The sequence below is a fragment of the Fistularia commersonii genome, chromosome 26 (genome assembly GCF_037954325.1).
Source record: "Fistularia commersonii isolate RoL2024-O1a breed Wild chromosome 26, RoL_Fcom_v1.0, whole genome shotgun sequence".
Classification (NCBI taxonomy): domain Eukaryota; kingdom Metazoa; phylum Chordata; class Actinopteri; order Syngnathiformes; family Fistulariidae; genus Fistularia; species Fistularia commersonii.
The window spans coordinates 3,506,852-3,532,500 of record NC_141309.1 but is presented as its reverse complement, the minus strand read 5'-3'; the positions used below and the strand labels follow the sequence as shown (position 1 = coordinate 3,532,500).

The 25,649-nt window shown below is 39.2% G+C and overlaps 2 protein-coding genes and 1 long non-coding RNA gene across 6 annotated transcripts in view; 2 read left to right on the top strand and 1 right to left on the bottom strand.

Moving 5' to 3' along the window:
• Positions 1-7,400, top strand: part of mapk4 (mitogen-activated protein kinase 4) — a 14,985-nt gene extending 7,585 nt beyond the window's left edge. For both annotated transcript variants that reach the window (XM_086174316.1, XM_086174315.1), the window contains exons 5-9: positions 2,201-2,283; positions 3,007-3,085; positions 3,221-3,440; positions 3,552-3,714; positions 3,969-7,400. In XM_086174316.1, the coding sequence (XP_086030442.1) occupies positions 2,201-2,283; positions 3,007-3,085; positions 3,221-3,440; positions 3,552-3,714; positions 3,969-4,934 (1,511 nt within the window). In that variant the 3' untranslated portion in view covers positions 4,935-7,400. The remainder of the gene's footprint in view (positions 1-2,200; positions 2,284-3,006; positions 3,086-3,220; positions 3,441-3,551; positions 3,715-3,968) is intronic.
• Positions 1-25,649, bottom strand: part of LOC147218267 (uncharacterized) — a 30,346-nt gene that overhangs the window by 3,866 nt on the left and 831 nt on the right. The window contains exons 2-3 of one of the 3 annotated variants that reach the window (XR_015108830.1): positions 20,767-20,864; positions 3,649-3,747 (exon numbers count right to left, since the gene is read on the bottom strand). This is a non-coding gene — a long non-coding RNA (uncharacterized LOC147218267). Of the gene's footprint in view, positions 1-3,648; positions 3,748-20,500; positions 20,865-25,649 lie in introns of those variants that run through there. The other 2 variants (XR_015108828.1, XR_015108829.1) reach the window with 2 other exon arrangements.
• On the top strand, positions 8,713-24,907 carry me2 (malic enzyme 2, NAD(+)-dependent, mitochondrial). Its single transcript, XM_086174317.1, has 15 exons — positions 8,713-9,084; positions 12,884-13,037; positions 16,015-16,148; positions 16,278-16,427; positions 17,062-17,137; positions 17,302-17,463; positions 18,342-18,555; positions 18,788-18,885; positions 19,130-19,243; positions 19,404-19,515; positions 19,785-19,927; positions 20,026-20,128; positions 20,236-20,306; positions 20,774-20,872; positions 21,375-24,907. The coding sequence occupies exons 2-15, from the start codon at positions 12,924-12,926 to the stop codon at positions 21,534-21,536; spliced, it is 1,752 nt and encodes a 583-aa protein (XP_086030443.1). The 5' UTR covers positions 8,713-9,084; positions 12,884-12,923; the 3' UTR covers positions 21,537-24,907.

Here is a 25,649-nt window from a genome sequence, read left to right as displayed (position 1 = left end):
ATATATATATATATATATATATATATATATATATATAAATCATATATATATCGAAAATAATAATAATAAATATATAAATCATATACATATATTATTAATAAATATAATACGTATGATATTTAATATAAATATATATTTAAAAAAGAAATACAGAGACAATTGCAAGACAATTAGATAATAGCAACAGACATCCACAAATTTATAGATAGAAAGAATAACAACAATAACATCAAAGATAAGAATGCACAACAGAATGAAAAAAAAAATGACTGTTAGGTTGAAAATAGCCAACCAAAATGACAACATAGACAGAGAGGCAAAAGCAATGACAAAAATAAAAACAAAATACACAAGACAAAAATAAGCAGGATGCAAATGGGCTGAGACCAACAAGGATAAACTTGACAGAGTTAGGGCATGACATGAATGGGTGAGGTACTGAAAAAAGAAAAAAAAACGTAGTGGGGATTCAGGCTCCTTTCCTTAGTTGGAGAAGTTCCTCCCGTATATAATTTATCATTTTTCTTAGTTTTCGCAGGGAGAACACTGTGGTTAGCAACACGGTTCACCGGAGAAACGGTATATAGTCCCACCCGCAAAAGAGGAGCAGTGCGGTGAATAAATAAGTCCAGAAAGTAAAGAGATAGAGGTAAAAATCTGTCGTCTTCCAACGCCATCTTGAAAAAATAAATTTAAAAAAATATATAACATTTTCAGGGTTCAATAGAAATTACTTAAAAATAATAAGTAATAAGTAAATAAACAGGAAGAGCACATCTGTTTTTTTCTTTTGATCACCATGTTTATTTTTCTGATCGTATCATATGGAGACAACCTCATTTATGTGTAAGATCATAAATAAGGAATCAAAAAAAACATAGAATAGAATAGTTGTCATTTAGATACATGCAATAAATAAAGAAATCTCATGACTGCAGCTGGACTGTATCGCTAACAGATTAATATATTCAGCGTTTGAAGGAGACAGAAATAAACAGCAATCTACTGTAATAAATATTTTAAGTAAGTTCCCTGGACATCTGTCAAAACACAAAACAATCACTATCAAAGAAGTAGATAAAGCAAAGTGAGGACGAGTTTCTCATAAGTGTTGTCAGTGTTGCTCTTCTTTCCATCTCCAAAATAGTGACAGACAGAAATTCTCATGTTCCTCCTTATCGCCTCATTCAAACCACATCAGCACTTTCTACAAAATAAAATTGCAGCACCATAAAGTCTTGTAGCACTAGTTCCCCGGTGTTCCTCCCAGCAAATATCATATTTGAGCACGAGATGTGTTTGCACTTGACCTCCTGACTTCACAAGGTGGATACACAATATAGTTGTGTTTGCCACAGGGAAGGATGCTCCCTCCTCCACACAGAAGAGCAGAAGTATAAAAATTCTGATATAGCACCACCTGGTGCATATGCGGCAAAGCAGTGACGGCAAACTGCTGCATTCACTCCCTGTGCACGATCCCTCCAGAATTTTAAGGGCCTTTCAAGCGGGCGGCAAAAAAAGGACGACCTTCAAAAAAACACCCACCAGATCACACCTGATTTCCTTGTGATTATTAAAATAACCAAGTAACAATAGGTTACATTACTACATATATATAACATTTTCTATGACTGATTTTGCTTTAACCCAGTGGTCGGCAATCTTGCCCGCAGTAAAGAAAACACCGGGAGCCACTAAACCCTTTTGAATTTTAATAAATTACCACTTTTTTTTTTTTTTTGCCTTTATGCTTTGTATAAAAATATGTATTGCATTTTTTTTTAATCAGTGAACAACTGCAGAGAAAACGAAATTACATGCAACAAAGCATTTTGAACGCGATGGATAGAGGGTTACTTTTCAGCAAAACACTCAACGTCTATATGAGTCCTTCTTTTTGAAATATTATTTTTTTTGAAGAAAAAAAAATAAAATAAAAAAATAAAAACGTATTAAGGTAATAAAAAAAATCCACCGGCAGCAATGAAAAATGCCGTCCTCTCTCTGTAAAAATATTTTAATACATTTTATTTATTTTTTATTGCCATAATCTTCAAATTTAAAGTTACATTTTAAAAATGAGCGATATACATTTTAATGAAATTATTTTTCAAAATCTTGAAAATGCTCTAACCTGTCTACATTTTTCTATTTGCTCAACCTGGCCCTTTTAAGACTGGTTTATTTTGTTATGTAGGGGCTCACGAGCTGGAACAGATGCAGCTGATCCTCGACACGGTGCCGGTGCTGAGGGAAGAGGACAGACGGGACCTGCAACAGGTGAAACCTCAGTGCTCGCGTTCATGCTATGACAGGCCGGTGTTTGAGGACAAGACCATCTTTGATTCGACCCTTTCCGACAGCATGCAGACACAATGGAAATGGGCTGTAATTTCCGGACTGTAAGCCGCTACTTTTTTCCCACGCTTAGAACACTGCGATTTAAACAATGATGCGGTTAATTTATGGATTATTTTGGGCAAACGAGCTTCATGCCGTCAAAACATTTAGCCTCGTCACATCAGACCGAGGAAATTACCGTAGAAGACGACTTTATTGGTTTCGGCGTGCAGGAGGAAGACCAAGATAGCGATCGGCTGGAGTAGGACAAAGCGCGGATAGAAAATGAATGGATGGACTTTTCCTTATGTTATTTATTATTCACCAGCCGTGTTACACTCACGGTTCGGAAAAAGGCATTTCAAGAACGTATTTGTGGATGTTACCGGTATGTATTCAATTAAAAGTAAAAAAAAAAGGATCTGTGTAACATTTTATTGTGTAAATATCTCACGTTACAATGTGGACACCTGCGGCTTATTGACAAGAGCGGCCTATAAATGTACACATATTCATTTTTTATATTATATATATATTAAAATATAATTATAAATTATAAATTATATTATATTACATATTCATTCAGGTGCGCTCAATAATCCTGAAATTAAGCATGATGCCATGATGGGCATCCCTTAACTTCTCTTTTTCTTTCTTCCCCAGGTGATGCCTTCGTGTATTAGTCATGGGGGGAGAGTCAAGAAACCTTTTTCGGTTTTGTTGCCGGAAGTGGACGCTCACGGTGAGCGGGTTATGTTAGAAAACGCCGTCGTGAGATAATCGAATAAGACAAATGAATTTAGAATGAGCGGCATATTCAACTGTCCCCTGACCTGTATGATGAATATAGCTCACTTTGTCATTAACACTTTCTTAGCTGTGGACTTCCTTGAGCATATCCTGACCTTTAACCCCGTGGATCGTCTGACGGCTGAGGCGGCCCTGTGCCACCCCTTCCTGCAGCAGTACTCGTGTCCCGAGGACGAGCCCACCTCGTCCCAACCCTTCCACATCGAGGATGAACTCGAGGACAGCCTCATCACTGAACAGAGCCTCAACAGCAGCAACAGCCAGGCTTCCAGTATCCACTGGGAGAGGTGTTTATATTTTTCTGTCTTTATTCACCGGCAAGGTCAAATTGAGGGGCGTCTGTGCATCTGTATCGATGAAATGTCCCATGTTTTTGACAGTTCTTGTACTTTTTGCAGGTATGAAAACAGCCTGTCGATGAGTGTGGGCTTGCGGCATTCAGGCGGGAGGTGTCTCTGCATGCCCTCTGGGAATATTGCCTCCGATTTGGAGGACATGGCAGAAGACGACGAGGTGCAGAGGGACCCAAGGGCCAACTCTGCCTCACTAGAGGAGGCTCAGGTAGTTAATGCCATGATATATACCGGTCCTTGTCTGTGAAAGAGAGACGTTGCAGTGGAGATTGTTGTAGTGCGACATGTAGTAAATGCACTTTTTCAGTCGCACCATGAATTGCATGGTGTAAACAAAGACAGTGAAGAAAGTGCAAACAAAACAAAGAAATAATGTCCCGCACAAAACAACACATGCTAATATCCTGCTTCCCTATCTTTCCCATTTATCTCCACACCACCGCCGTACCCAACCCCTTGCAGGTGGACCCGCGTAAGTATTCCCACAGCAGCTCGGCAGAACGCTTCCTGGAAAACTCCCACTCCTCTTTGGAACGGGTGTGCGGTTTGGGATTCGGAGAACTGGACTGCGGGCGCTCCTGCGACTACAAGGTGGGCTCGCCATCATATTTGGACAAGATCGCCTGGAGGGACGGCAAGCCGCAGCACTACTCGGAGCCCAGGCTGATTCTGGATCTGTCTCACTGGAAACGTAACACGACCGGGGAAACGGCGATGACGGCTTCCACTGAGCCCGTTGCCGGCAGCGTCGAGGACGTGAGAAGGAGCAAGGAAGACGAAGCGGACGATGACATTGAGGAGGTAACGGGGAATTTGTTCCAAGAAATCTCTCGCTGGGTGGAGAGCACCCAGTCTCATCTGCACTCTCCGGGCGACAGTCCACCTCTGGAGCCACATTCGACCTCTTGCTACACTGCCTCTCACCTTCTCCCTCTAACCCCGACTACCCCGACTTCGATCTTCCATTACACAGAAGTCGCGCAGCCACCCTTCTCAGACTACGACGAAGACAGACTCAGCCCGCTTCCGGCTATAACACCTTCCTCCACTTCTCTCTCCGCTTCCCTCCACCCCTCCTCACCAAACTCTCCATTTCCTGCACAGTCGCCTCATTCGGCGTCCCCTCCGATCCTGCCTCTTTTGACCCCCGCGGAACCCTGTCCGCTGTCCTCCACCTCCTGTATTTCTCAGCAAGTAAACGACGATGCCCAGGAGTCGCTACCCGTCAAGCAAAAGGAGAGGCTGTTTGACCTGGACGTGTTCATATCTCGAGCCCTGAAACTCTGCAGGCAGAATAAGGAGAAAGGAGATGGGAAAAAGGGGCGCGAGGGAGGATGGAGGGAGGATGGCAAGCAGGCAAATAACAATCGAAGGGTACCCAAGCTTCCTGAACACAGGACTCCCCCACCAAAGACTCCCAAAACCTAATGCTAAGCTTTAACCTTAAACCCCAGATACTCTACTTTGCATAGTGTGGGTGACCACAGTTAAATTTCAAGTTACTAGACCGTAGTCCCAGCAGCTGTTGTCTTTTGTACAATTTCAATAACAAGCTAATCCCTGTGAATTAAACAGCAATCTTGCTTTGGTGAAAACACCCGCTCTCAGGCAATAAGTAGGCAGAAAGCGTTCAATTTAAATGAAGATAGCCATACTTTGTATTACAGATATGATACGTGTATGATCAATCACTTGGCTATTTAATAACTGCAATGTTTATAGTTTGCTTTGGTGGCATCAGCAGTATCTCTAAACTTTACCGCTGCAAACCGCTAAGACGGAGCGGTGTCGCCCCGATGACAATTTTCTTGGCAGGTTAGCTCTGCACATGCTTTCAGCTCTGTTTCGCAATATAAGATCCTTTTGTGTGCGTCGACCCAATGCAGGATTTTTCCAACAGGTGCAGTCTTCCAATTATTAGGTTCAACAGAAAATAATAGTGACACAAGATCTAATTCCGTCTTATTTCTCTGAATGTCTGATTGAGGACTGATCCATCAAACTATTATTTCCATCCGGCAACCCTAGCATATTATTTATCGCAAAATGCCATGTAAACCTGTCCTCAAAGGTTCAATTCCATAATTCCATGAGTTTTTCCTCAGAGTGTTTTGTGTCCAACGTATAATCTTTTTTTCCCTGTGTGTGTGTGTGTGTGTGTGTGTGTGTGCGTGTGCGCGCATGTGTGTGTGTGTGTGTGTGGTTGCACATATAATGCACTGGATCCAATGCATTATATATGCTTTTCTGCCTTTGGTAGATACATTCATTTGAACAGCCAGAAATCCATTTCCAATTTGCTCTCTAAAAAGCATTGATACAATCAAAAGCAGCCTTTAACTCAAAGAATGTACATTTTAGAATGAATGAATAAATCAAGCCGCTGATCAAATAATAGAGCACTGAAAATAAACCACACATATCTAGAGCTACATTTTCAAGACATTTTCTGTTGATCCGTTAAGGCAACAAACAAAAATATAAATATAATAATACAAGGTAAATTGTGCTTACGTGTGCTTTACAGTTTCTTGAGCAATTGTGATCAACTTTTACTTTACTTATTAGACTGAGAGGTAAGTTGCACTATTGTATTCTGCAGTTATACACCAAACTGAAATATCAAAATCAAAATCTTGAAATAATATAAGATTTGGTGTACAATAAAACCATGCGTACACCCTGGTTTTATGGCATCCCCATCCCCAATCCTCAGTTCACAGGCTTTCAAGACACACTGCCAGCGCAGCTTCAGTGCAGCACGACAGTGGATGTTTTATCTGCTCAAGTAGCTTTGAGTTTAGCAGCTCATACAGATAAAGTCCAGTTAGCAACATGTATATTTGTTATAACGCTTTTGATCCATGAACCTTACAAAGCTTGGGGATGGCTGTAGTGTTATGCCAGACAGTATGATGATACTCACTGAAAAGGGTAAATGGTTTCCATTTTTGCTCTTATTTGATGCTTATGCACCTGTAGAATGCTCTGAAAAAGTTAAACTATAACTGCAACGCTGATTCAATATAGCCAACAAACACCGGCTGTCAACAGATCATCAATAGCACAATGACGTTTAGGAGATAGAGCTGGCTCAGATTCTGAGTGACAGGGCTCCGTAAACAAACGCTTACAAAATCTCATTGCGCTGTTTAACTTGTGCCCCGCAATGACAATAAATGACTATTCTATTCTGTTCTGTGTTTGATAGCCTAGGGATTGAGTCATTCAATTGCTCAAACTAAGACCCATCAGACGAAGAATATATTCTCTCCTCTTTACATGGAAAAGAAGCACATCTAAACTCACTGGCACATTTCAGAGAACGGATTACCCTCAGACAACAACAAAAACACAAGAATTTTGAAACGCTGTTTTCATCGTAAATTTACAACAAACGTACCTGTAGCCGTGTCGGATTGTCGGAAAATGTCTATTCATCAATGAGATTGCGTTTCAACCGCAGTTGAATTTAGAGGAATCTAGTTTTTTAATCAATTCAGGTCAAGTGATCACATTTTGTAATGTACGGTTTCCTCTGCAGGTAACCAAAGCCAGCAATAACATTACCGACAAATGACACACATATGACATGGTTACTGAGCCGTAGCAGTCGTGCCTCTTTACACCTCAACACTTCCAGCTTGCTGAATGTAATCTCTCTCCCTACTGCATGGCTCCACTTTTGAAATAACCTGAACTTTGATGATTTTACCCATCGAGGACAGACGTGAGTTTCATTGTCTCTTTTTGTATTTCCTTCAATGACGCTCCTGATTTTAATTTAAAAAAACTGTGAGGTTTGAAAAGTTCACTGTGGATTAAAGGTAAATATTTCCTTCTGTATTTGCTTGTTTGTTTTTGCTGGGGAATTAATAAAACAAAATAATCCTATTATTTGTCACTGTGTTTGGCAGATATTATTTGATAGGGTTTATTCATTCATTAGGTACAATTAGGAACCAATTCCAGCTGTCATTGGCCAAGAAAGGGGGTTCACCCTGGACCAGGGGCGCCATATATTTAGACATACAACCATCTATTTGTTCACACGTCATAAGGAGACGTGTCAACAATTCACTCCCTCATTTACACGTCTGGGGAATTTAAGGTGCCCAATGTTCATGCTCTTGCATTTTTTTGGAGTGTAGGAGGAAACCGGAGAACCCTGTAAGAAAGTTGCCACAACAAGATCATTTTGACAAGAATACATTTACCATATCATATATATGTTTTTAAAAGTGTCACGTGTATTATGTGATAGAAGACTATGAGAGACTATGACTATGTGTGAGAGAGGAGGACCCAGAGAATAGGGTTAGATGGAGACGGTTGATTCACTGTGTCGACCCCTGAAGGTAAAGGCCCAAAGGAAAAGAAGATCTCATATATTGTGGCAAGTCACGAATGTTGGTGTTCATGTTGATGCTTGTTTCTGTGTGATTTTGTGGATGTGGTTTTGGGTTCAATGAATTCTGGGTTTTTTTACCTGGGACAGTAAGTTGTATTGCAGGTTTGTGTGGCGTGGCTGTGGCCAACAGCAGCTATTGCTCATTTAAACAGATGTTTTACCATCACACAGGCATTTCCCTGACAAAAATGCTACAATATGTTTTTGCTAAAACAAATCAGAATCAGGATCAAAAAAACTTTATTTGTCCCATAAGGAGAGGCAAATGGGGGGCAAAGTTGTGAACATCAAGAGTAAAATAAAAATAAAAAATAAAATCCAAAAGGAAAAAAAGAGAGAAAAAAAGATAATTATTTATATATATAGAAAAAACTTTACGAAATTGTGCAAATTGTCAGTACAAAACAACAAAACAACCACAGCAGAGAAAAAAAGTCAAAAGGAAAAAAGAGAAAAAGATTTTTTTTATATATACAGGACTGTCTCAGAAAATTAGAATATTGTGATAAAGTTCTTTATCTTCTGTAATGCAATTAAAAAAACAAAAAATACTTTTTCATGATATTCTTATATTTTGAGAGGATTTTTGAGTTTTCTTAAGACGTAAGCCATAATTAGCAATATTAAAATAATAAAAGGCTTGCAATATTTTAGTTGATTTGTAATGAATCCAGAATGTATGACATTTTTGTTTTTGTAATTGCATTACAGAAGATAAATAACTTTATCACAATGTTCTAATTTTCTGAGACAGTCCTGTATAAGTAACTTTACAAAATTGTGCAAATTGTCAGTACAAAAAAACAAAACAACACAGCAGAGATCAACGACTGACATATTTTCGACATTAGCCCCGTAACTTGAGTCGATAATTTTGATCAAAAACAGCACATCAACAGAAAAGTGCCCGAGAAAGTAGAAATAAATGATTATTTATCTTCTTCCAAGGCGGAAAAAGGCGCGTTTCAACTATGCTTTACGGTAAAAGCAAAGGGAATCCCGCCACCTGATTGGACGAGCCGCGGAGCTCGCGCCGTGGAACTGCCTCCTCCGTCTTTATTGCATCTGAAGCCGCAGTCAAAGCAGAGCTTTGAGCCGGAATGTCTTCCTGAGCGTCTCTGGACCAATCCAAGACACGGAACCGACGATTAGAATATTCTCGAGCGGGTAAGAAAACAGTTACTTTTTTATACATTATAAAAAATAGATATAAAAATTGTTTAGTGTCGCGAAAATAAACCATTCGTTGTTTTTTTATGTATTCTCTATTAAATGTGTTTAATTGAAGGAGCGCTGTCGCGTGAGTTCTACATCCCGGAACAGCACAGTGGTTGCGTGTGACAGATCGCTAAGCTAGTTAGTTAGCCTGCCGCTGAGCAAATCCATTCATTGAGATGCACCGGTTGATGACGCTTTACTGTAATATGACGTTACTTGAAATGTTAAGACTTGAGGAATTAATTGTTTATAAGACCGTAGCAAAGACGAAGTTACCGAAAACCCTATTGAATCAAATGTTAAAGTGTAGCTAATGATTATCAGAATACAGAAAATACAATTTACAGCTCTGAAATCATGTAATCAAGATCTCAATGTGTGATTTTCCACGGTGAATGTACAACTATCGATGAGACTCTAAACAATGGTTCGTTATCTTCAAAATACTATTTATTTTCAGGAATCGCAAGCTACCTTAACAAAAATAATTAGAATAACTACTTGTTAACCACATACCAGCAGTAAGTCTGCTACTTGTCTCGATAAATGAACTGAATTAGCATGCCTGATGTAAAACAAAAAAGGTTAGCGTTCCATTATGTGTTGCTGTATGCTACACTTTGTTGATTATATAACTTGAGAAGATAAATCTTCGTATAAATAAGATGGATTGAAGCCTCAGATTGCGAGCAATATGAACATGAATTTACTGTCCTCTTAGATCTGATTTAAAACATTGATATCCAGGAAGAAACAGGGGCAACTAATAATTACACCAGTCAGCTAATTCATACTTGGGAATGCTATAAAAGTATACCGTTAAAATCAGTTTGTTAGTTTGATCCCACTATATTCATATATATATTCATAAGACAATAAACATGCTGCTATATGAAAGTATGTGTAATACTGCTTCTCAGTTGATGTCAGATCGTCTCAGACTATAAGGTTGACTTTTGCTGAAACTGTTTCCTGGCTGACTCATTTCCTCTTTAACTTGAGTTCAAGCTGAGTTGAACCAATATTTTGAATGCCTGTGCACATTATTTTATATCTTAAATGTGGTTTTAGATATTCTGGCATCACCAGACTGTAATTAAACCGACTTAGGCAGAGACAGTATGTCTGGTTGCCAAACCAACTGGCCCGGTCAGGTGAAAATGAATAGCCAAGCTACACTGTTGTTGGCCTTGTCCATTTTATTTGAGTGATAGTCAATTTTTAATCCATATGAGAGAGGTAAAATATAAAAAAACATTTTTGATTAGCTCAGCAATAACATACTCGGCGCCACCCATCAAGCCATAAAGTTTATCTGGTCAGGTGAAAAGTAAATGAGCAGAGATAAATATATGTAAAGTATTTAGTTTTCCATGCCAGATGAAAGCGTATTCTGTTATCAAGGTGACTTTATATTCTGCACACATACTGCTTTCTGTCAGGTTGAACAATGGTCCGTCTGCTTGTACCCAGTTTATAGGTATCAGGACAGATGTTTATGTTATTTTAGAGTTCGCTGGATCTTCAATACTGCTAATTCCTTGCTCAGTACTGAAGCTATGCTAGAGTTACCATTTGGTTCAGTGTCTCATTCCTTTCATTAGATTTTTATGGTCAAAAGCAGCGGCACATGATTAGATAACTTAAGCTTCCACTGAATGATCAAAAAAAGAATAAAAGGTCTGTGGTAGTAATTCAAAGTCTTTGCCACTGCTGTTTACAGATTTTAAGGTCAATTAAAAACTCGTTTTTATCTCCCATCTCAATGCAACCCACACAGGACGAATTAAATGGATCTCTAAAAGTGAAACTAACTCTGCCGAGAGATTTGATTGATTGTAGAGAAAGGACAATTGCTGATGGTTTATTTGATGGTGTCTTGTGAAAGGAAAGAAATGCTGCAGCATGGTGGCTTGCAATTCGAATAAACCTGGCTGAATGTCTATTAATTTATTTATTTTTTACACCTGAGCCGAACTGCAGAATGACCAAGGCCGGGAAGTTATTCATAGACTCATTGGAGAATTTTTTACCGTCTTTTATCACCGCAGTAAACAGAATATCTTTCTGTTGTGATCTGCTACTTGAACAAAAATACTGATTTAACTAATTTTCACAATTCTCTTACTCTGTTTTGATCTAGTGAGTAATTGGTTAATCAAGCACTAGGTCACCAAATAAGAAACCCATGGTTACCTGTAGCATTAATTTGTCTGTCTGGAACTGCTTAAATATGTGCCTTGGAATTCTCCATGTTAGCGGTCAGTTGGCCTTGCTAACAAAAGTCCAACCACAAAAAAAAAAAAGAAAGTGCATACAGTGATGCTGTTGTTGCTATTCCACTTAAATTGCTTACTTGCCCATTGTTATTGTCAAATGGTAAATATTATAGCCGATGAGTTTCAACTCTTTTTTTTTTTTTTTTCTCCCCAAATCAACATGGCTTTTCACAATGTAATAGCAAACTCTCGGTGACGTGCATTGTATACCACTAACAATGACTGTTCCATGTCACCAACCAGTCGACTCTGTGTATTTAAGCCTTGAGTTTGGGTTTTACATTTCCTTTGGCTTGTCTTACAATCATTAAAAGATAAAATGCAGAAAAGTAGGTATTTTCACAACTACTACATGTCCCATCCGTGCGACGACTCCATCGTTCTTGTTAATCATCTGACATGATTTGTGTGTGTTGCATTTCTTCATGTCGAGCTGAATGTAGTAAGGATTATGTCGGTCTTTCAAAGCTTTGTTTTTCAAATCACTTTTCTCCAGATTACTGTCCGCTGATGTCACCAGCTCTAATCCTTAAGTGTAGAACCATGCTCTTGGCGGCAGGAGCAATTATGTGTCAGTGCGTCAACAATTTTCCCTTGAAATTGTTCGCTTCTGTGGTGTCATGTTTTTAATGGTTGTCACATTCCTTGCTGTTTGCCATAGCTTAATCTGAAAGTCACAAGTTAGCAGTCATGAGTTACCTCATGCAATTAATAACTATTAATTGCATACGGAGTCATACCTTTAAACCATCCAACAGGCTCCTTTGCCTTTTTCTAAAATCTAACAAGAGTATGTGCTAATCTTGTATGGGAAGCAAACTGTCCTCTGAGAATTTGCAATAAATCAGTTTTGAATCAAGATCAAGCCTAAATTTTAGGCACAAGTTTGTTTGATAAAGGAGTGTATAAGTAATCGTCAAATCTTGTCGTGGCAACTAGATTTTCAGGCTTTTGAAGATGTTCCTACGTCTATGTCCTAATAGACCGTAGGAAGTTTCCAAGTTTGTTCCCAAAATGACACACAAAAACATAACCCCCTTCTACCAAGTCATTCTCACTTATTAACCCAATGAACCAACGCCCAACTCTAACCCCAGTAGTTATATACTGGAAATTCCCCAAGGTCTATTTAAGCTGAAGAAGCCTCTCCTCCTTGATGAGAGAAGGAACGTCTTCAAGAAAAAAACTAAGTCCAGTTGCCATGACAAGATCACTCTATAATTAACTATTACCTGGATGACTAACATGTTTCGTGAATAAGTACTTCCTTACGCTACTAGTACTACTACTACTACTACTACTACTCAGAACTATTTGACAGTAATATTTTTGCAGTATTCATTGTGCCAGTCCTGTTTCATCTCCTCAGTTGTGTGTATTTCTTCCATACGTGAAGATTGTAATACTTAAAGATAATTATAATCCTGACAAACACTATGGTATTCAATCCGGGTTCTCTTTTCTTACAGTTTATTTCTGGTGTACCTTCAAGACCAGTGACAGTCCACCATGTTGTCCAAGTTGAGATCAGCTTTTTCCTTGCGGCCTTGTGTCTCTTTGTGTAGATGGGCTCACACAAAAGACAAGGGCAAGCCACTTATGCTCAACCCTCGCACCAACAAAGTAAGTGGCTCACAAACATTTATTTTGTGGGCATAAAGCAATTATACAGTGACCATAGGAATATGTTTCGTAACATGTCTCAGATCTCTGCTAATTATGTCTGGTTATAAAGTAGGTTAACTGTCACGTTTAATGCCTCGAGTATTCTTCAGTGCAACATTAAGCCACAGTGCAATTACTTTTAATTTTACTCTGTAGTATGGCTCTCCCTCTCTCTCTCAATGGTGTCTGAGGGGAGGGTTTCCAGACATTTAAGAGGCTTGAACAACAACTGAGGAGCTTAAGCAATTAATCATGTATTTTTATTCCACTCAAAGTGACAAATACACAACAGTGAACACACACAAGCTACCTGGATGCATTGTTGTCTTCATCATCAACCATGATATCAGCTACTATCCAGTTTACTGTGTTTTTGTTTTCGTACACAGGGAATGGTGTAGATGGTAAATTATTTAATGAAAAAAATATTTATTACTGAAATTATTCTGGCCTGACCAAGTATTTTTAACAGAATGTGGTCAAACACAAGAATTAAAATTAACACATTTTATATTATCTTTTTTTTTACACACACACACACACACACACACACACACACACACACACACACACACACACACACACACACACACACACACTCTCTCTCTGATTCTCTTAATTCTCTTATGTATGTTATTAATTTCTAGCTAGTCTTGAGTAAAGCACTTTGGACTCTCTCCGTGCGTCATGGCTACCATGCCAAAAAATTCCTCTTGTATTATTTACGCAAACCTGCAGGCAAATGACTAAATCAGGATTTGACCTTTTTCCAAGTTCTACTTTTATCTTTTTCAAAACGTCATTCATTCAGTTTGTCATTATATTTATAGATACGTTTTCAGTGCGAGGCAAGGGATGCTTGAAGAGACCTGATCTCACTCTGTGCGGTTCATGCTGACTTCAGACTAGATGTGCTGTACTAAATATAGACATTCCAGCCTACACATGAGCTGGCTGATGGTCATTGCACTGTATTTTCACATGTTGTTTGTCTTAATTGTTCCACTCTAATTTAGATACTCATCTTAGCATCAATTACTGCTCAAAACTATAACAGGTGTAGGGAAAAAAAATGTAAATGTACAAAGCCACTTTATATTTTTTCAATTTTGTAAATGGTAATGTGAGCAGTATTTTTATTTGAACTGACATAATTGACTTTTAGTTATTTGGATTTCTGTTCCTCTGAAAACCTGTTTACATTTTGTATTAGTTTATAATCGTGTAAACATCTGTTTTGTGAACAGGTCTACTACATTGGGAAGAATTTTCATAATGTGTGTGACTTGCTGTAGCACAAGGCAGAACAAATGATGCCATGTAACGTTAGGTAAACCATACTGACGATGTGTATGTATGTGTGTGTGTGTGTGTGTGTGTGTGTGTGTGTATATATATATATATATATATATATATACACACACACATAAGCAAATGTTCCTTGTATGCTTTTCATGGAAAGCAGGCCTGGACCCTGTTCTTAAAGCAGGAGGTCAGGTTAATTGGTGCTCTAAATTGTCCTTCCTGTGAATGTAGGTGTGAATAGCTGTCTATTTCTGTTCCAGCCTCGTGATTGACTGCTATCCACTGTGAACCCTGTCTCTTGTCTGATGTCAGCTATAAATGGCTCCAGGTTTTCTGTAGGTCATTGAGTTTTCGTCTGTTCAGTCGTGACTGCGGAGGCGACTGTCACTTTTACCTTACATTTACATTCGGTCAGACAGGTAAAAAATTAACTGTGAACAATGAAACAAAAAGCAAATTCATTAGCAATTATAAAATGTATCAATAATTCAGTGGTTTCATCTAAAGCCATTACATGCTGGCTGGTGTAAAATATCCCGAGTTACGTTGGGGCTCGTTGACAACATATAGCATTTACTCTTGTAAAATGTCCCTTTTGAAACAACCTGGGTTAAAAAGCTGAAAGATTTCTACGACAACCAACATCTCTATTTAACCATTTGTTAGCATACAAAGAATGAAAAGAAAGGGAAGGGCAAACAGTAGAAGGGAGCTCACATGCTTTTAAGAGGAACTGAGAGCCAAAGCTATGTGAATGAAATGCTCCGTCAGCATGACACAGCATTTAGGAGGGGGAGCCCCTTACTGTTACCCCCCCTTATAATCAGCCCATTTCAAGCCCCGGATGCTACACTTTTCACGTGTTATCTCTGTATTTCATACAGGGCTTGTGTGGAAGTCCCGCGTACATGTGCATACCCCTCGCCCCCTACATAAGTGGGGTGTTGCTGCCCCAAGTGATTTTCATTGGTTTCTTGAAGACAACTCCTCTCTCAGGCCCTTTTCTCCACTTCCTAATTAGTTTCATCTGGTCATTTGTCATGTTTTCTCATTAAGGGTCAGCCTGTTCTCAGGGGTCATGGTTTATTCAATACCTGCTACAGTTACACACACATTATAGTCGTGTGAGCTTTTTTCTACCATCACCAGTTGTAATAATTGAGCTTAGGAAACAATGACTCTAAAAGTGTTTTACAAAATATTATGGTGTAACTGTGAAGGTTAACCTGACATTTTCAATACACATATTACATAACAATAAGACTTGCATGCACACTGCAGGGCTATAATTCTTAGTTCGAGCCATCAGCAGTTTCATGAACACCAGTCCGCTTGATACATTTTTTCTGTGCTGCAAAATAACAAGATTTCAACCCCTTACTGTCTATTTGTTTTATTTTTTCCAATGTTGATGTTTCTTTTTTCCTGCTCCTTACCTGTCTATGGCCAAAATCGGCCTTTTAGAATTGACCCTCTGTCAATTGAGCTGTCTCGAGATTTAAAATGATTTTCTCCATTAACTAGCATATGCCTGAACACTTGACAGGATTCCATACATCTCGCTCTTTCACATTCCTACAGTCTCTCTGCCAAGCTCACCAATCGATTCATTCTGTGTGTGTTTCCCCAGGGAATGGCTTTTTCTTTACAGGAGCGACAGATGTTAGGAATACACGGTCTGTTACCTCCTAAAGTGGAAACACAAGACCTTCAAGCCATGCGCTTCCAGAATAACCTCAAGAAAATGACCGATCCCCTAGAAAAGTAAGGGCTTTGTGAATCAATGAGGAGTATGAATTTGTAAATTGTAGAGAGTGTTAAATATGCTGCCCCCGCGGCTTCTTCACGTCTATCAGGTCCCATACGGCTCTCTGTTCCCACATTGTCTTCCAGGTACATCTATCTGATGGGCATCCAAGAAAGAAATGAGAGGCTTTTCTATCGGGTTTTGATGGAAGATATTGATGAATTGATGCCAATCGTTTACACTCCCACTGTAGGTTTGGCCTGCACACAGTATGGACACATCTTTAGAAGACCTAAGTAAGAACACTTGGATTCTGTCAAAGACAAACGATCAGAATTGTCTTTGTTTTGATGAAAGCAGACGACATTTTCTTGTGAATATAATTGGGTTAATCAAATAGCAGATGGTCTTCTCTTGGTTGGTGGTGAATCAGCTCTGTGGTCAGTCATCGTTGTCTGTATACAGTACATGTGTCAGACTTTCAAGTAGAACATTAAGGCAACCAAAAGAGTCATCGTTCATTACCTTGTTGCAAATATTTCAAGATTATTGTGGAGCCGGCAACTAACAGTGAATTGCAATGATGTAATGTCGATCTTGGTTTGGGCTGACCTTTCTCTCCAAGCGTATTCAAGGAGCATATTGCTGAATAATTGGTTGAATTTAAAAGTCAAAGAACACACACCTCCCATGAAGTACAAGGGATTTTGATAACTGATGAGTCCCAAAAAGAAAAGGCAGAATAAAATGATCTGAAATAATATGAAAACATTAGTTTCAGTACGCACAAACCTGCCCTTATATGGTGTCGATCATTTTATCAGTTTTATGTCAGCAAAATAATGAAAAACAAACCGTTGGCTGCATTAACTTTTTGATTTCAGTATGGATCTTAGCATGAACATTTAAAAAGCATATTTCTCCCACCAGAGGCTTGTTCATCTCCATTCTTGACAGAGGACACATACGCTCCATTCTAGACAACTGGCCAGAGACAAATGTTGCGGTGAGTACCTGAACAATGCAGGCCTGTACGACCCTTATATGACTATCAGGAGGAGATTCCTCAGGGCAGTCATCATACATTTATATCTATTTCTATCTCTGATGAGGTTTATACCTGTCTGCTAGGCTGCCAACAATGACCTTTTTCTGTTCTCTTTTCTGTAGGCTGTGGTAGTTACTGATGGAGAGCGCATTTTAGGGTTAGGGGATCTGGGTGTTTACGGCATGGGGATCCCTGTTGGAAAACTTTGCCTCTACACTGCCTGTGCCGGCATCAGACCTGAGAGATGTCTGCCTGTGGTGATCGATGTTGGCACAGATAATGAGGTAGGTAGGCCTATAGTAGGCTTACACATCCTTGGTTCTGCACTCGTCCACTTATCAATGGTGGCTTGCTTATGCTGGGCTTGCACCTGAAGACTTTGAAAAGACTCGTCTAAAGCCATCATCTTACTCCAAATCACATCAAAACACCAGTTTATAGAGTTGTAAGTCTCAGCCGAGTCTCAGTGTAGTCTGAGACTAAAGACTGAATCTTACATTCCAAAATTTTGCAAAGATTTAAAAAAAGACATGTGGAAAACTACAACTAGATTCTTTTCCTACCATGCGTTGTTTTTCCAGCATGCTGGTACCGGGTTTACTGTTTCTGTTTTTTTTTTTGGGAGCTCATCTATTGGTTGTTGATTCAGTTTTACGTTGATGTAATTCAAAGTCTTACGATAATATCAAGCTAGTTTAATATTGTCACAAGCCCCAAGACTGGGCAAAGACTGAGCTATGACTACCAGCTTACACTTAGCACCGAGATGACCGGTGCGCTGCGACTCTAGTAAGACTCTGCTATGACTCTTAAGATCTCCTTCCAACTTCCAGTTTAAAGCCTGCGACTGGAAAATGGGGAGACATAAGTCAGACATTAGTCCCTGCTTTTACATATTCTGCATCTCAGTTGTGTCACTGCTTTTGTGGTGCTGTACGCCCTGTGAATGTGGACTTGACACCCCTATTCTACATTACTCTGCCTCTGGATGGTATGCGGATACTCTGACCCGTAATCTCTGGTGCAGATGAAAAATGAGCAGTTCAGCAATGCACACACAGGATGTGTAAACCTGGCGTCAGTCAATGCATTTTGTGGAACTAGCACTTGGAAAGCTAAAGATTTAATTATTCCCTCCATGTCTGTTAAAACCCTCTATCAGACGCTCCTCAAGGACCCACTCTACATGGGTCTGTACCAGAAACGAGACCGATCTCAAGCCTACGATGATTTGATCGATGAGTTCATGGAGGCTGTGGTGGACAAATATGGACAGGACACTCTGATTCAGTTTGAGGACTTTGGAAACCACAATGCATTCCGCTTCCTCAGAAAGTACAGGGAGAAGTACTGCACCTTCAATGATGACATCCAAGGTTCTTTTATAATCATTAATATTCCTTGAATAATCCATTAAAGCAAACCATTGATGGCTTAAAAGGTCTGCTTTTGAGCCACAAGGTAATGCAGTAAAAATGCAAAAAATTAGATTTGATAACCAGGTGTTGAATTTGGATATTTTAAATCAATCTTACACTAAAACCTTGAGGATTGTATTGCTGTCATTGAGACAGTGAAATATTAACTGTGTGATTCTACACGTTCCAGGCACTGCATCTGTAGCCCTTGCCGGTCTGCTGGCAGCTCAGAGAGCCATTGGCAAACCCATCACTGAACACCGGGTGCTTTTCCTGGGAGCTGGAGAGGTGAAGTAACATTTTATAGCCAAGCAAACCATCCCATTTTTAATGTTATTTTCAACCTCTTATTTCCAAATAAGAATAGAAAGTACACTAGAATATATGATCCAATGTGCCCCAAAAGCACCATGCTGCCCCCTATTGGTGTCATACAGCAATAGCAATGGCAACATTTCAGTCTGGTGCAACCAGAACAATCCTACGCTGTGATTTTGACACAAAATAAACATTTCCCCTATCTTGTTGACAGGCTGCTCTGGGTATTGCCAACCTGATTGTCATGGCAATGATGGAGACAGGGATGTCTCAGGCTGACGCCAGAAAAACAATCTGGATGTATGACAAATACGGTTTGCTAGTAGAGGTCAGTGCAAGTACCATGGACATTAAGGACCATAATGTACATTGGCTGTCTAGGTGGCTTCCCGTCTAGCCAGATTAAATTCTTCTCTAACTGCCGAACAATACTTTAACTATATTCTTATTGACTTATTGTTGCCTTCAATTACTGCCTGTGTCCTCAGGGCAGACCAGAGGAAATGGACACGAACCAGGAGGCTTTTGTTCACAGCAGTCCAGGCGATGTAAAGACCTTCCTAGATGCTGTCAACACCATCAAACCTACCGCCATTATTGGTGTGGAAATATCTATTTCTGCCCTGCTGTCTGTGTTTAAGTCTCATCAAATGATTTGCTATAATTTGGCCACTGATGGAAAACCAATGTGAATCACGTCAACTAATCCAGGATTGCTCTAGCATGCTTATCATTTATTCAGTCATTGGCGTAAAATGGAATCTGTCACAAATCAACAAGTCTGAACTGCACTGACTCGCTTTGATGCTTTCATACATATTTTTTTGCGACAGCTCATTCTAAATTTCACTTAAACGTCTGACCCACAGGTGTGTCAGGAGCTGGAAGGCTATTCACTCATGATGTCATTAAGGCCATGGGAACCCTCAATGAACGGCCCATAATTTTCGCTCTGAGCAACCCGACAGCCAAAGCTGAATGCACAGCGGAGGACGCCTACACACTCACGGATGTAAAATAGCCCTGTCCGACTCGCCTGAATCGTATCTCTGCTTCTGATTCATGATCACACACTGCCTTTGTTTCGTTCTGTTTGCGTTCCACAAACAGGGTAGATGTCTTTTTGCAAGTGGCAGCCCATTTGGCCCGGTGACTCTGAGCGACGGCCGGGTATTCACCCCTGGACAAGGAAACAATGCGTACATCTTCCCAGGTAAAGACACAAATAATGAAATCAAATGCTGACTGACAAGAGTGGCATTAAAAGACATTTCGGGGACATTCTTGGCTTTTAATACAATTGTTTTGCGTCGTCTACAGGCGTGGCGCTGGCTGTGATTCTGAGTGGAGTGAGACACATCAGTGACACGGTGTTCCTAGAAGCTGCCAAGGTTTGCAGTTCTCGACAGATGTTTCTCCATCTAATCATTAAAGTTGCAAAAGTTTTGTCTTTCCTTTACCCTTCACCCCTCATGCACTCACTTGCTGAGTCTTTTAGACATTAGCTACACACTTTTTGATAGCATGGTCTTTTTAGAGATTAATAAATCAGATTCGGCATGGTTCATCTTTTTCCAGCCTATGATTTATTTATTACATGAATTGATGCAAACACAAGTGCAGAAAATCACAAAATGACTTCCCATGATTCTCATGCAATACCGACAAAGATGTCACAGACAACATTTTTAGTAGTAACTGATCTGATCATTTCTGTCATGAATACATCTTAATATTCAAATATAATACAAATATAGATTTTAACAATAAAAATAGAAGTTTCAGGCACTTAGTAGCATATATTGGCCATTGGACTTTAGAGGCTCACATTTAAACAGTGTATTTACTCACCCTCCAGACTCTTGCAGAGCAGCTGACGGACAAAGAGCTTGAAGAAGGAAGACTCTACCCTCCTCTCTCCAATATCAGAGAGGTGTCAGTCCAGATGGCTGTCAAGGCAAGAAAATCATGTTTTATCTTTCTTTACAAAAGCAGAGACTTACTTTAAATGTCACAGTTAGTAACTGATATGCCAGATCCATGGCTTTTTCTCCCCTCTACAACCTTAACGCTAACAAAGCTGACCTTTTGAGATAAGATAAACTTTAATGATCCCCATAGAGGAAATTCCTGTCACATCAACATAACAGTTAAATCATCAAAAAAATAAAGTTATATAAATATGAATATAAATATAAATAGAGAGACGGAAGACAGAAGATAGCAAGACATCCACAAATAAACAGACAGCAGCAACAACATCAGGGATAACAATGGACAACGTAAAGGAACAGTGAGGGTGAAAAGGATTTTAATGATTATTCCATTTGCCTGTTCAGGCACAGTTGTTGTGTTGTTGTTGTTGTTGTTGTCCTATAACTTTTAACCAGCCCAAGTTTTGTTAGACTTCCCAATTTTATTTTATTTTTAATATCTATGTCTTCTTACTTCCTGCATAGGTGGTGGAGTACGTCTACGCTAAAGGCATGGCATTCCGCTACCCCGAGCCACTGGATAAAGACAGCTTTGTACGTGCGACTGTGTGGAACACAAACTACGACTCTTTCCTGCCGGACACTTATGACTGGCCAGGCGTCAGCTTCAGCCCCAAAACTAACTAGAACCAACAATGAACCCCCTCTTTGTCACGGTGTCACCTTTATCCAGTCTTTCCAAATTGTTTTTAGTTGTAATCCCTAAAATATTTATAGTGGCGTGAACATAGGCACATGAAATTCACAATGCTAACACAATACAGCTGCCATAATATAACAATTACAGAAAGTTATATCCTAAACCGGGCTTATAATGTGTAAAGGCTTGGATATTATAGCTTCACGAACAATTCTCAAATGCCACTGCAAAACGTGCACAGCACTGCAGGGCCGTCTTGTTGTGGAAAAAGCAGTATAGAATCTGGTTTTAGCGTTTATGCCCGTTTTATTGTTAGCTTAGAAAAGAAACATAGCAGATCACATTCGATCACGCCTACAAGAAGCACGTGTTGGTTCGACCATCCGTGTGATGGTCTTGAGGAGAGACTCAAGACTTGAACAAAATTGTTTAATTTATTCCACTGCTTAAAAAAACAAATTCTACAAACGCTGGCCAGGATAATTTTGAATGCTCTGGTTTATTATTCTGGTGAACAGAGGTTTTTTGTCCTGTGGCAAAAGAAAGGTCACAAATTACTTAGAGGGAAAAAAAAATTCTGGGACCTGTCCCTCGAATATGAGCTTCTTATTAAGCCATTTAAAACCAAAGTAAGATCAATTACTGTGTCAATTTAGGGGAATAATCATAACTGACAGATTTATTTTTACAGTGTGGCAATACTTTTGGACAGTAAAAGGTGCATTAGAATTTTATTATGAGGCTGAAGGATATGAGGTTATTAAATCGGTTAATTTAGTTTACGGTTGAGTGCACTTTTGAGATTGGTTTGGAAAATTCACAGAATAGGTCTGTACTGAACCTAGAGCGATAACTATTTGATGTTTAAAAACCAACTTATTCAGAAGGTTATGATTTACGAAAGCATATTTTAATTAAATAAGAAGCAGTATCCATAATTATTCAGAATCACGTCAGTTTTAATTCTCCAGGTCATACGACATGATAGAGACAACTCTAGATGTAAGTTATCATATCCTTTTTAGCCATTTTCTGTGATTTCTTAAAACTATGTAGCAGTTAGATTTTGCCAAAAATAATGAATCATAAGGTTATTTTAAGTAAACAAACTATCCTTATTAGGATTTATTTTTGATTCTCAGACATTGAGCGTAGACTTTAGAAAGAATCTTAGCACTGCATTTTCCACATCAAATGGGACTCTGAAGGTTCCTTTCGTCAAGTCATGGCCCCGATGCGTGACTCGGGTTTTAAAGCTTCTTTTTAAGCCATGCCAGACTGCATGGTTGTCATGGTGTCCAGTGGGGCAGAGGGCTTAACGTCTGGATCTTTGGGAATCAGCAAGGCCAAAAAAAAATGCTTAACAGCAACTTGGTGGACAAATGAAGGAAACATTGGATCATGAAGAGAGCACTCTGAACTGGATGCATTTATCTATATATATTTTATATATATATATATATATATATATATATATATATATATATGTATATGGATGTGTGTGGAAGTATGAAACTTTTCACCTATATCAACACACACACCATAGTTTTCCTTGATCCAGTCAAAATGTATTTATTTTTCTGAATTTTTTTTGAGGATGTGTTTATGTGTGTTTTTGCATTGTTGCTGTTTTCCTCACTGAAGGCCTACCAGCTCTCCCTCATCAAGATACTAGAAAAAAACTATCCCCAATGTGCGTTATCTAACATTTGCGATGAAATGTACTGTCGATATTTTAAGAAACTATTTTAATATCGAGTGGCCGAATAAACGTTTTCTATTTTGGATTATTTATTTATGTACATGAACTTTAGTGGAAACTGGGCAAGTCCCATGTAAAATGCTGATATTAGTGTGTGTTAGTTTTATCCTTACGTGCAGGCAGGCTGGTGTTTAACAGATTCTATAGGATGTTGGTGATATAGTTTCGATCGGCCCCTTATTATTCTCAATAACGCACAGTAAAACTGCTGAGAAACTCGACCTGACTCATTCAACAGTTGGATGAAGACAGCAGCCCTGAAGTACTGAATCAGAAAACTGTACCAAATAGTGAACATAGCTTTTTGAGGCAAGTTGTCAGTGCAGAAGTGCCTTAAGTCTGCTTCCTTTTTAATGGCCGGCAAGGAGAGATGGCAGTGGTTGCACAAAAATTGTAGGGAAATGTTGTGACCCAACTAATCACCAAATCTATTCTGTCAGTAAATATGTTCTCAATCTTTAGTTTGATATGCAAGTTTGGTGGCTATGAAGGTGTGCCAGTGTCTTAGGCCATTTTGATTCCATGTTACCACTCCAACAATGATTCCACCGTCTTTTCATGGGGCTAAACAGTGCCACCCTTATTTTGGCCTTTGTATATGGATTCACAGCTTGGAAAAATTCATAGTGATTCCACAAGTCTTTGTTTTGAATCATCACAACTGTCGCTGTCCTTTAACATTGGCATCTGTTTGGACTACCTCTTCTGCTGGATAGCCATCTGTTAATTTTATTTTGTCATCAAGCTCGTTCGACAAGACATTATTCTTTGATATTCTTCGGTTTAACAGACTGTATGCTTGGTTTTGGCCAGTAAACTCCTTCCTCCTCCAGTGTTGGCATATTGCTGTAATCCACTTGTAAAGTGCAAGTTCAAACTAGTACAACTACTTGGAAAATAGACGTCTATACACCAATGATGTGTGGCTACTGTAAGCTCAAAAGTATATAATTCTGCATTGTGTTTTACTCTAGATATTGCAGAACTAAAAAAAAAGAACAGCTCATAATTCATACTGTACACACTGGGCTAATGCTATCAGATTGCTCCTGGTACAGAAACAGCTGAAATGTATTTGTTTTAGAAACTATAACTTACATTTGATGTTATAAAGAAACTTTTCAGGATGATTGCAAACATCTGGAATGGCTCTAGTCACGCTGTCATTTTATACATTTTAGTCACTGTTGTAACCTCAGGATATATAGAACTGGGAGTTGCCAGCCACCTGCACTGAAGTGCCTGTAAACCTTTGTATTTGTATTCTCACGTCATCCTTGTAGAACTCATGGACCTAACCCAGGCAGAAGTAAATCCAAGCACTGCTTCTAATGTTTCAGTTTATAATGTTCGAAATGAAGTCATTGTCTGGTGTCCAGTGTGTGCTACATGTTCTCATTAAGTTAATGTTACTGGTTCCATCCAGTGTATTCTGTGTTGCTGCTGTATCCGGATGTACTTTATACGTCTCCGAGGTACAAACTGTATTTTGTCATGGAACATGAATTGTGAATCGCCTTATTGTTTGTATGTCAGTGCTGCTTTGTTACGCAGATGCACCAGTAAAAGTGCAGAATAAATACAGTTTCCTCCTGCTTCTTTTTGCATTATCATATTTTACTTTTGTCATCTGAGCGTTGCACTTTCCTTGTTTTGAGAATCATTTAATCACTAATGCCAAACTACACTTACAACATGTATAATCTACAACTCAAGAAGTCAAAGTCAAACTTTATCGTCAATACCGCCTTACATTCACATATACAGGGCAATGAAATAGCCTTACTCTAAGAACCATGGTGCAAAAGTCCAAAGTATAATAATTTGTCACAGAGAACAACGGCCGATGAAGTGTTATACTGAGTTAGATATGGTGAGGTTTTAAAGTGATAGCAGTATGAAAGTGCAGTTGCATCAACAGTTTTACACTGCACTTGCATCTGTACTTTCATTTAGGCGAATGAGTAAGACAGGAGGCAGAGCTAGAGGTCGCAGACATTTAGGAAAAGATATTTAGGTTCTCTTTGGAAGTGACCAGGATGGACAGGATCAGGAATGAGTCTATCAGAGGAACAGCACATTTTAGATGTTTTGGAGGGAAGGTCAAAGAAGCCAGACTGAGATGGTTCGGTCATATACAGAGGAGGGATGGTGAATATATTGGGAGACGGATGCTGGAATTGAAGGTCTAAAGGAAGACCGAAGAGTGATTTATGGAAGTAGTGAGAAAGGATATGAAAAAGTTGTTGTGAGAGAGGAGGATACAGAGAATAGGGTTAGATGGAAAAGGTTGATTCGCTGTGGCGACCCCTGAAGGGAAGAGCCGAAAGGAGTAGAA